The sequence below is a fragment of the Nelumbo nucifera genome, chromosome 1 (assembly GCF_055504915.1).
Source record: "Nelumbo nucifera cultivar China Antique chromosome 1, China Antique-T2T, whole genome shotgun sequence".
Classification (NCBI taxonomy): Eukaryota; Viridiplantae; Streptophyta; class Magnoliopsida; order Proteales; family Nelumbonaceae; genus Nelumbo; species Nelumbo nucifera.
In genome coordinates, this window is record NC_142649.1 from 200,322,815 (window position 1) to 200,334,688 (window position 11,874).

The 11,874-nt window shown below is 40.0% G+C and overlaps 1 protein-coding gene across 1 annotated transcript; it reads right to left on the reverse strand.

Moving 5' to 3' along the window:
• Window positions 1-2,227: 2,227 nt before the first annotated feature.
• On the reverse strand, window positions 2,228-8,588 carry LOC104610524 (protein DYAD-like). Its single transcript, XM_010277189.1, has 9 exons — window positions 8,538-8,588; window positions 7,090-7,198; window positions 6,898-6,989; window positions 6,130-6,797; window positions 5,618-6,001; window positions 5,307-5,517; window positions 5,069-5,152; window positions 3,847-4,506; window positions 2,228-2,371 (listed from the first exon to the last, which is right to left on the reverse strand). Exons 1-9 carry the CDS (start codon window positions 8,586-8,588, stop codon window positions 2,228-2,230), a joined length of 2,403 nt encoding a protein of 800 aa, XP_010275491.1.
• Window positions 8,589-11,874: the final 3,286 nt, after the last annotated feature.

Genomic DNA, 11,874 nt, shown 5'->3' on the forward strand with positions numbered 1-11,874 from the left:
TAAGATAGTTAATTTGTTTTCTTTTTATTCTTTAATTTCCACACTCTCACCAAAAAATCACATTTAAGAAATAAATGTTCTGTTGATTCCTCCTACATCTCACAAAACGGACAACTGGGATCCACGTTCTTTCTCCGGCAGAAAAACGGGTACAAAGTGGTAACGTTCCAGCTAGATGTACAGCGCCACGCAAAGAGCTGCACTCTCGGTGGCAGGGGTGTCAATTGGACCGGATTTGGTCCAACCCGATCCAGTCCAATGCAAGTCCATTATAAATGGACCAGATCCAATCCAATCCAATGAATGTTTTGGACTAATTTAGATCAGTTCAATTCAATGTCTGGACCATCCAATCTGTTCAAGTTCGTTTTGATTTAGATTGGTTTAAACCTAAACCCGGTCCATTGACACATATATTCTTATCTTATATCAATGGACCAAATATTGGCTGAATCCAACCCAATTCAATATAAATTTGTTATGGATGAATCAGGTCCAATCCAATCTAATAAATATTTTGAATCGAATTGGTCCAATCCAATATATTTTATTGGTTCATCCAATCCATCCAAATTGATTTTGGACTGGACTGGGTCCAATCCAAAATCGGTCCATTGACACTCTTACTCGGTGGTAGGCCTTTTAAGGCTCACACTCACAGCTTCTCCAAGTCTGATTTAAAGCTGATGAGGAAGATGAGGACACCCCGTTCATTATTTCCTTATACACCAAACTAACTTTAAAATCCCCGTTGGTTGTTTTGATCCAAACCAATTTACAACTGTTGCTCTCCTCGTAAAAGCATAACGGTATCTTCTTGATTGATTGCATTCTCCCCAATAAAAGTGATAATTTCTGCTCATCCCACAACTATGTTAAGCACTTCGTCATCAGCATCTTCTCATGTCACTTTATCTAATTATGTACCCCACTCGCTCAACTAGAACTAATGCGAGATCGGCTTCCATCAGGGCAAGCCCGTGCCCATATTGTTACGACTGTTTTTTACAATCTTGCATTGGGAATATATCTTCATAAGTAGGGCTGTAAGGGCTGCTCGAACGGCTTTGTCTTGAACAAGCTGAATTCTAATTATGCACCTAACTAGTAACTATTACCAGGATATTCCATACTCCTGCTACGATGGTCCTTTTGGTTTCATCCCTAGCTAGGTAAGGTACGGTAGAAAAAAGCACTACACAGAAATGGGAAGCAAATTAAGGCCCTGTTCGTTCCAGGGGAATGTTTTTTGCATTCCGAATGTTCTCATGGATCAAAAATACGTTTGGATGCATTTTGTCAAAAGAAATATCGTGTTCTAGAACAAGAACAAGTTGTCAGGAGTGTATTTTTTTAGAGTGACAAAACTGTCACTCCAAAAGAACACGTCCTGCAGAACTGTGTATTCCCACAACGCTAACTTAAAAAACGAACACATGTAGGTAGACCTATTCATGGGCCAGGTAGCCTGACGGGCCGGCCCAGTCCTCGGACGGACTTGAACATGAGTTTTAGCCCGCGGGCCTGACCTTGGGCCTAAAAGCCTGGCTTGATTTTTTTTGGTCCGGGTTTGGGATTTGTCAAAAAAGCCCAACCTGGCCCAATTTTTATATAGTTTAAACCCTAAATTCCTAAACCGCCTAACCCTAACCCTAAATTCTTCTCACTTTTCTTCTCATCCTCAGTTTTTCACTCTCAAACTCTCAGAACCGACAAACCCAGGCGCACTGTTTTCACTCTGCGAACTCAGGGCACCGACGATCAGCGCTACTAGAACTAGGTCGTCTCCCTCTCTCTGACGGTGAGCTCTCTCTCTCTCTCTCTTCGACCAGCACCGTTTTCATCTTCTATCTTCTCACTTTCTCAGTTTTCATTCTCATTCTCAGACTCCTAGGAACTGACGAACTAAGGCACCATTCTCTCACTCTCAGAGGCAAACTCAATCACCAACGAACTCAGGCACTAGTGCTTAGGCTCCCAGGTCGGGTTTCGGGCTCAGGCCTCGGCTTCGGGCTTTTTATGAGGGTCAGGCTAAGGCCCAAGTTGTAGGCCCGTTGGTCAGGTCGAGCCAGGCTTGGGCTTAGGCCTGAAAATTTTCTGTTAATGAAGAGCAAAAGCCCGGCCCGACCCATGAACATGTCTACATGTGGGTATTTCTGAAGTGTAAAGAGGGATGTTAATGTAAATTTGCTCAAATAAAAGAAACGTTGGACACAAAAATCCCTTGTCAGTTATCTCTTTTCTTCCTCATTCCGTTGCCGTACAGTCCATCAACCAAGAAAGAGTAGTTGGCCAGAACTTTCTTCTTCTTTGCTTGTGGATTCATTGACTTGAACCGTTGCCATTTGAAGAGTTTGAACCATAGTTCAGCCTGAAAATAGCAATCAATGCACTGAAAAACGCCATAACTTCTCTTCTTCTTCCGGCAAATCGTCACACAAATAGAGTTCAACCTCCTTGTTCCTCTTTTCTCCCCCTTCTCTAACGTTTAATTTTATTTTTATGCAGGTTAGGTCAATCTCCTTTATTCAACTGTCTTAGCCAATCCCCTTTCCAAAAGATAAACCCTATGTTTTGTTTTCTGATCATTTGTTGGCTGAAATAAATAATCTAATGACTTGAATATGTTGTAATTAATTAGTTCGCTTCCATTCCTAATCCAAAAGAAAATTTTTCATTTTAGTTTGTTCCCTAAAGTAGTAATCTAGAAATAGTGGTTCCATTCATGAATCTTGGAATTTGGTAGCTAATATCCATGTTTTCTACAATTGAATCTTGGAAATTAATGTTTTAGTTTTCCTATATTGTAGAATTTAAGATTCTAAGAAGAGTCCCAAGCTTTATCATTCTATTGTTCATTGGATGTTACTCTTTTATAAGAAGTGTTTCAGCTCTATGTTATTGAGCAATTGCATCATCTAGTTTAAATTTGTTGAATTTAAAAGAGAAGTGCCTAATAGATTTGTAACTACTATTATGATTTTTTGTATGTATATTGATATGAAGAATTAATCATAAGAGATAATATGGCTATACAAACATCATTTCTATTTTTGTAAAACAAAAATATGTTTTTAAGAACAATTTGCCAAACAAGACAGTCATATATTTTTCAGGAATAAGAAACAGGATTCCTGTTCCGGAACAGGAATTTCTCTAAGAACAGAAATAGGTAGGAACGATGCCAAACAGGGCCTAAGGGGGCTCTAACATATATACACTATACTATCAATTCCATGCAAATAGAATAAAGGTAATCGTATTTTTATCTCTGTTATTATTTATAAATCGTCGATAAGGAGCAGTATCAAAATTCAAAAGCAGGCCACAGTACTGTACCTCTCTTTCTCCCCTTTTATACTACTGTGTGTGTATGAGATGTATATTAGGCTAGGCTAGGGCCTCTCACAAATATTGCTGTACAAAATACAAATACTAACTCCATCGTCAACACAAGCCAACATGGACGGGCTGGACAAGATTGGCACGCACATGCAAGGACATCGCACGTAAAAAAATAAAGTTAACCCCGATATGGGTATGGGTATGGACCATTATCATCTACTTCTACCAGAGAAGAAGGGCTTGGTGTGGCCAGGGCCAGCCATGTGCCCATTGATGTATAACTGCTTTGTCTCTGTTGCTGGTGTTGGTAGTGGATCACGTCCGTCGTCCTTTTCATCGATGTGCTAGAGATACTACTGCTGCCACCCCTCTCATTCTGCTTCCATGAATAATGGAGGACACTTTGGTCATTTAGTCCATCATCAGATCAGATACATAGAAATCTATATCAAGTAATTATCAACCAACAATAATCAGCAAATACACGTTTTACGTACGTACTTGATAGAGGTGGAGGCTAGTTACGTTGGTGTCCTCCTGCTGGCAAGTGGTGGGTTCTGGCATGACTACGGGCGAGAGGGTAACGGTCACGGCGCGTCTCTCCGCCAATGGCCGGACGGGAGAAGCTGCAGCTCCCCCATGTGAGTAAGACGGTGGCGGTGCTAGTGGTGGTGGTGCAGGGGGATGAGGGTGAGGAGAGCACAGGCGGGGTGCTGACGTGGCAGAAGAGGCAGAAGGAGGTGTGGGGACCATGAGAACATCCTCCACCTGAACAACCACCTGGGATTGAGGGAACAACATGTTACTCCCCCCTGCTGCTGCTGCTGCTTCTGTACCGCTGCCGCTGCCACCACCCATGTTTGGCCAAAGAAATGTCCCCTGTGGCTTGCATATCCTGAACCCACTCCTTAGCCTCCGTATCTTCTCTTCTTTTCCTTCTCCTGCTATTACTGCCGCTGCTGCTCTAGTGGCAGAGACAGAGACAGACGCACTTGCTATAGTTGTCTCTTGTTCCCCTCCTCCTCCTCCTCCTCCTCTTCCTCTTTTTACTTGTTCCATCTCTGTAACCTTTTTCTCCTCTGCAACAGCCACTGTCATTGCCGCTTCTCCTGACGCTGATTCTTCCGTTACCACCGTCGTCGTAAGCTTCCCTATCTCCTCCTGCATCCAGACGCAGTTCCATCCATAAGGCCATAATCAGTTCATCACATGTTTCTTAGCTACGTTTTTTACGCATATATATTTGTTATCGTACGCCAAAAAAACAGAAAAAAAATCTCAAATTCACGTGGCATCTAATATGTTTCTGCTTCAAGTTACGAAATTATAATGAGCAGGAGGCAATGCGGGTGGCTGTACCTTGACATATACATGCAAATCGTGCACCCAAAACCACCAATTACTTGTATTAGTGGATGAGTAATGATTTTCACGTACGAGATGAATCAAAAGTTAATGATATTTGTATCCAAAAGGAGAGCGCACATCTGTTTTAACTTTACTCTTTTCCTTAATCAAAAAATGATAAAAATAAAATGGTTTTTCTTTTTTCTTTTTTTTTTTTGCTAAAAAGTATATCTTCTTAAAGATAAAAAGAAGCTATTATTGCGATGCTACAACAACGTATAATAATAATAATAATAGGAAAAAAAGAACTGAACTAATAATAATACAAACATTTAGAAAAAAATGGAAAAGAAACGTTATGGTTCAATTTCAAGACCTGCATCTCGTTCAGCGCATTTGAAATTTGGTGGAATTGTTGCTCGAGTTGCGCTTTCCTCTTTATCAATGCCTTATACATTTCCTGTCCAAAACACCAAAAATGTCTAGTGTTGAAACAAGCAAAATAACTTTAATGAAGATCATAAGATCAAGGAGGATACAAGTCTTCAAAACAGAGGGATTCAAAAGGTCCGAAAAAACATGCAAAATACATTACCAAAAAATTGCAAATATACCTGCACCGCAACTAAGGTAGCCGATTCTAACTTGGAATTGTTACGATAAGTCCTTGGTGTATCAGTCGCTTCATCAATTACATTAACTTGGGTCCTATTTAGCTTCGAATCGTTACTAGAAGACCGTGGAGTCTCGTTCGTTTCATCAATTACCTTAGTAGCATTAGCTTCCATACTCTCCTGCTTCTCTGACAACAACTTCTGCACATCTCTGTTACATTCGTGCAACAACGGGAAGCAAGCAATAGTTACGGTTCCGTCTTTCAGCTCTTGCTTAATTAGTACCTAATGGAGTATTAATTAAGACTCACCTTTTAATGTTAGCCATGTCTTCCTTGAGCAGTTTCATCTCCCTGGCACAGACGGGATCCTGAGAAGGGTTGTCACCCGGTTTCCACCCAGGCGGCGGCGTCCAGTAAGGATCAGTGACGCCCGCCTCCCTCCGAATGTTTACCAGGTCCGCGCTCTCCAGCCAGTACTCCATTGCACCGTCTGCGTTGTGTCGCCTACGGAACCGCTCGGTCCCACCGGGCGCCACCTTCCCCGCCATATGCTTCAAGAGGTGGTCCAGTAGCCCTGTATCCCCGATGTACTTTCTAGCCTCCTGTCTCAGTTCTGGTCGGAGCATAGGCTTGCTCGAAACTGCCCCTTTGGCTTTCATAATCTCCAACATCTTCTCCTCTCCACGCTTGTACCTTAGAAAATAAATAAGGGGAGATCGAATTAATAACTTGTCATTTATTACTAACTATATTATTTTTTTTTATTTGATTATTAGCTAATCAAGACAAACTCACCTTCTTTCAGAAAAAGACAAACTCACCTCTCAGCCGACCATCTGTCCTTCGACACCTGCGTCATTCGTTGGTTATTGATACCACGTTTCGTTGCTACTTTCGATTTCCAATCCCCACTCGAACCCTCATTCTTTCTCTTTCTATATTTCCTCTTTGTCTCGGTTTGCATGGCTTTGGGCTCCTCTTCAGTCTCCCTTGTTGTGGTTTCTTCATTTTGCTCCTCTTCAGTCTGCCTTGTTGTGGTTTCTGCTTTCTGCTCCTCTTCTTTGGGTTCAGTCGACAACGAAAGATGCAAGTACTTCTCTCTGTGGCGTCCGATAAAGGTCACTCGCCTGCGCACCCCCCAGTGCAACGACCCAGCACATTTTAGCTCTGACCAGCATAGACCCTTCAACGCAGGATCGTCATCATTTGATCTCTGGTTGACGAGGGAATGGGATGTTTCCGTCTCTTTAGGCGGCAACAACCAGAAGCTCTGCACTGCCTTTTGTTTTGCCAACTCAAGAAACGGAATTGATCTTGTCAGAACTTTTCTGGCGAGTTTGATTCCCATGACGAACTGTTCATCTAGTGCTGGTTCTTCTTTTCCATCAAGACGAACAATTGCATGTGTTGAGACCTCGCTGAAGTACGTACGGAGAGAGAGAATGCTTGGAAACCTCACTGATATATTGAGCTCGGTCTTCTCTGTTACCTGAGAAATCACACCCCAAAAGTTTATATAGTTATCGAGAATGGCCAATGGGGAAAAAAGTAGTAGTTAAGCTAACATACTACACTGATCATACTCGTACCAGGACTACGCGAATTGATTTAAGTTGGATTGGCGATCTGGGTGGTAGCTGTGTATGGTCAATTTCATAAAATGAACCCACTTCGATTTCCTCTGAAAATTTTCGTAAAAAAGATCTCATTTAATTAAAGAGAAGGAAATGTTTCAGACAGGAAAAATAAGATAGAATCAAAACAAAGGAGATCTTTGTTACCGTTGCACGGGCGGTGACAATCCGGAGAAGGTCGTACATGTCTGGCCAAAGAAGTGCTTTGTGCGTCGATGGACTGGAGATGGTTATGCCTTTTCAGGCACTCGATGTCCTGCGGAAAGACAAAATAGCACCACCACTGTCGTTAGAGCAGCGCCTATCTCTCTCTGTCCGCTTCACACAGAGAATATACGTTATGACAACGACGTCGTAAGCTTCATGACTTCATGTATATATTAATCAAGAACTAAGAAAGAAGATCAAATCTCCATTACGCATTCTTATCTAACGCACTAATAGAAGACGCGTGTTTCATTCTACTCTTTAATTAAAGTACAAAATTAACAAATCAACAAAAAAGGAGATTTTCTCTAACTAGCACGCGAGCGAGCGAGCGAGCGAGAGAGAGAGAGAGAGAGTACTGTGCAGTTCAAAGCTGCATTTTCTTGCAGTTCACACAGACTTGCTTCCATGGTTACTGATGCGCACCTATACAGAAGGTAAGTTGCATTCAATAACAGGTGAAACAAAGTAATAAATAAACGAAGTAACTATACAACGAACGAACAACCACGTTGGAACAAGAAATCCTTTCTTTTTGTTCCTTTTAGATTAAAAGAAAAACGATAAAGATAAATAGAACATGAAGGTCTCAGAAAAGGTTGGAGATGGAGTTGCAGTCTTAGGGTTTCAAGAAGAACTGAAAAATATCTGAAATCTTTCTCTAGAAACTAGTAGATGAATTATAATTAAAAGTAGTTTTAGCTAGAATTTCTGAAAATTAAATAAAAACTAAAAGCTTTGAGAGAGCTGAAGTGCTAAACACCACTAGATTGTGAGCAAGCAAAGAGAAAGCATGGAAAATTGGAAAAAAAAAATAAAAATAAAACAAGAAGAGTTTACGGAAATGACATCACAATGAACTGATTTAAGCCAGATGCATATCCTAAACAAAGAAAATAGGCGATCCAAATGCAGCACGAGTGCTCTTTGGAATCGATCGTGTTTTCAGATCGAAAAAAAAATGAAAGAGTTAAAAGAAAAAAGAAACTACATGATTAAGCAACTTCGGCCTTATTTATTTTTCAGATAAATTCTTTTTCTCCACCGAAAAATGTAAAAAAGAACGAGGAATCAGTTGCTGCAAATACAAAGACCAAAACCAGAGGTGTAAGCTCGAAAAACAAGTAATAGGAAAAACGGAAGAAGTTGTAAACCCTAGCGAGAATCATCGGATACTCAGTATCAGATGGAAAAAACAGAAATAAATCAAATCAAATTAATGAACACTTAACCTTTCAAAGAAATGTTGAGCTTTGGCGGTCTTCGATTGATTAACCCTAGCTCTGATCGACAAATGCTGAAGTAGACGATAACCTTTCAAAGAAATGTTGAGCTTTTTAGGGGTCTTCGATTAATTAACCCTAGCTCCCTGAAGTAGCCGAAACCACCTGATCTCTATCTTTCTCAATTGAAGGACCTCCAGAAGCTGTGAGATCCATTCCTCTCAACCTTTGGGTTTAGTTCGATTTTGATAGAAGATGGGAGCCTTTTATATCCAAGATTCTAGTTCATGTTATTTCCCGCGAAGGAATGTAGTCGTCGTTGGTTTGGACAGCGCTGGCAAGACAAACAACTCTCTCTCTCTACTTGGGAGAGGTTGTCACTACACACCCCACGGTTCGGAATCGGAGCAACGTCGAAGAGCTTACAATATATAAGGGGAAAATTTTGGCTGTCTACTTACCTATCAAAAAAATTGGCTGTCCACATTTCGTGTCTAGAATACGTAACATTTTGCCGCGTCAAGTTAATAACGGTGGCTCTGTCCCCCGTTAACTATTTATTTTTTAAATAGAATTAAATTTAAATTTTAGGGAAAATCAAAGGTGTGTTTTATTGAATCCGGATTTGCTCCCACCGTACCTCATACCGAACTCACAGCACTACCCCACCGTATATTGGAAAAAATACAATACAAATTAGGAGAGGAGAAGATCCGGAGTCCGGACTTGACGACTTTGGACTCACGTCACCGACCGTGGAGCCTCCGACGACGTGAGAGACATGAGATGAGATTTGAGGTAGTAACGAAGTTAATTATTGTTAGAATAAAGTAATTAAATAAAAATAAAAAGGTGAGGGAGGGAAATCATGATTAATAATGGTTGCACACGTGTCCATCTGGTCCCCACGAAATCAATAATGACGGATATAGCCCTACAGTTCACACACTCTTCGCTCGTGAATCAATGTGGCTCGTGGACAGACTGCAGGTGATGGGAAATCATTGTGCGCCTTAAGTAATCTTAACCGTACAGATAAAGGGATGGATATAAGCTTTTTGTCTTTTGATTGATTCTTGAGAATAACAAACACCGTTAGAGGAAATAGACACGTGTCAAGATGAGCACGTCAAGAGGTTAATGATATTCTGAATCCGGATTATACTTAGACAACAGTGCAACACTCAACAATTTTCACGCTCTAGCGAGTAGCGATGCCATGCATGCGATCGGGCGACAATCCTACGTACCGGCCCTAATACTATGAGGGTCCGTTTGGTTTATACTTATAGTTGAAATCGGAATTGGAATTGGAATTAGATAGGAATTATAATGGAAATTAGAATTAGTTGGAATGGATATTCATTCTCAAGGGAGGGAGAGGGAATGTGAGAGAATGTCATTCCACCAGGAATGGGAACGGGATTGGAATTCCACCTAATTAAATAGTTGGAATCAATTCCAATTCCAGACCCCTATTTTTGTGAACCAATTTGTTGAATTTGAAACACCTAGCAAGTTATCTAAGCTGCAAATACCAATGCAGGCTATGGGACAAAAAACCTAAACAATCCATTGGGTTACCGTACTGATTATGGATGGCAATATTTGATACAACATGTGGACATGATTTGAACACTACATATTTAATGGTGATGGTGCATGATCTGATTGCTCCTAGCTGGATGGCAGTTCAGACATCGATCTGCTTATGTGGCCGGTCAAACTGCAAGAGAACACGACCAGAGGACCTGGGGTGCTTTACCCGGTGTGGGCACTCCGATGCTTAAGTTAGCGAATCCAGTCATCAGGTCGTTCTACGTGTCCACATGCTAATAGGTCGGGCCAAATTACCCCTCATCAAATGGGTTGGATTGACTCATTAATTATATTCATGTTTAAATCATATAATCCATTTAACACGACTAATAAATGTGTCAATTTTGGATTGATCCATTTAATTCAAAAATAATTTGTTTATGACTGAAGTTTCAAGTTTTTTTTTTTTTTTGAGAAAAAAGTTTCAAGTATTAGATTATGTATGTAAATTTAATTGAAATACTATTATGGTAGGCGAATATGAGATTGAATGGATTCTATAAGTTGTTTGGGTAATTAATTAATTGTGCTATGTTTGTGTTGACCCATATATCCGAATGCCCCTACCTTGATACAACATTGGAACACGAATTGCCACCCAAATCATTCAATCTTTAAAAATAAGAATGGCAATGGGGCAGGTTCAAGGTAGGACACCCCTCCCTATCCCCAAAATACTCTACCCCATTCTCGCCCCCATCCTTGGTGGTGGGTGGGTTCGGGGTGGGCACACACTCCCCATCAGGGATAGGGAATTCTTACCACCCTGAGGCAACCACCTAAAAATATATCTAATTTGAAAATATTTTAGAAATAGTATTATAGGAATTTGGAAGTATTTTAGGAATTGGATAATGGCAATTTTGAGATATTTTAGAAATGGAATTACGAGACCCTATGATTTTAAGAATTTAAGGAAAAAGATATTTTAAAAATTAATATTAAACATAGGCATATTTTACTAATTACCATCAAATTCGAGACAGATTCATGGAATTATATGCAAAGCCCATCCTCGCTCTGTCCCTAGTTCAAGGCAAAAATATTTTCCCCGTACCCGCCTCGTCCTTGTTTAAGATCGGCAAAACCTCACCTCATTTAGGGCAAGGCAAGGCGGGGCCTTGGTTTTACGGGAAAAATTTCCATCCCTATTTAAGAATCACCAAAACACATCAACTAAACCATAACACTGCTTGTTAGTTAGGGGTATGAATGAGTTAGGCCTACCTAGCAAAACCAAACCAATCGAACTAATTATGTGATTATGGTTATGAGGTTTTGTCCCAATTCATAATTGGGTTAGGATTGGTTCTTGCTTTTTTGTTCCGATTCAGACACAAATCCATTATATAGTTAATAGTATATAAAAGCCTTCCACTTTTCTTGTAATTTTTTATTATATTTTATGTCAAAAAGGATACATTTTATAGATTTTATATAAGATAATTTTGGTTAAAACACTTGTTTTATCAACATAATCATTTTTAGTAAGGTTATGCTATCAAAAGTAAAGTTTTAAGCTATTATCACCATAGCTAATTAAACATCTCAAATATAATCAGGTAGGAATGGCAACGGGGTGGGATTGGGCTAGGTTTTGCCTACCCCATCTCTGACCCTGAACTCAAATGCTTTGCTGTAAACCCCGGAGGCGCTAGAAATCCTAACCCCATCCTCATCCACATGAGGAATAGAGAACCCTGAATTTGCCCTGCCCCGCTCTAGTCATTCATACTTGTATACTTACAATTTTTTATATTTTTTGAAACCTACCTAAACCTATTTTATATTATGTAAGTATATAATAATATATAATATTATAATATAATATAGCATATATGAACAATTTATATATATATATATATATATATATATATATATTATGTTATGTTATACAATATAG

Bases quoted from the DNA above. Each gene is read 5' to 3' on its own strand.
- LOC104610524 (XM_010277189.1), bottom strand. From the start codon at position 8,588: ATGGATCTCACAGCTTCTGGAGGTCCTTCAATTGAGAAAGATAGAGAT. The intron at 6,990-7,089 runs GTAACAAAGATC...GAAAATTTTCAG, and splicing joins TTGTCACCGCCCGTGCAACG to AGGAAATCGAAGTGGGTTCA. The intron at 4,507-5,068 runs GTCTTGAAATTG...GTCTGGATGCAG, and splicing joins ATGCGCTGAACGAGATGCAG to GAGGAGATAGGGAAGCTTAC.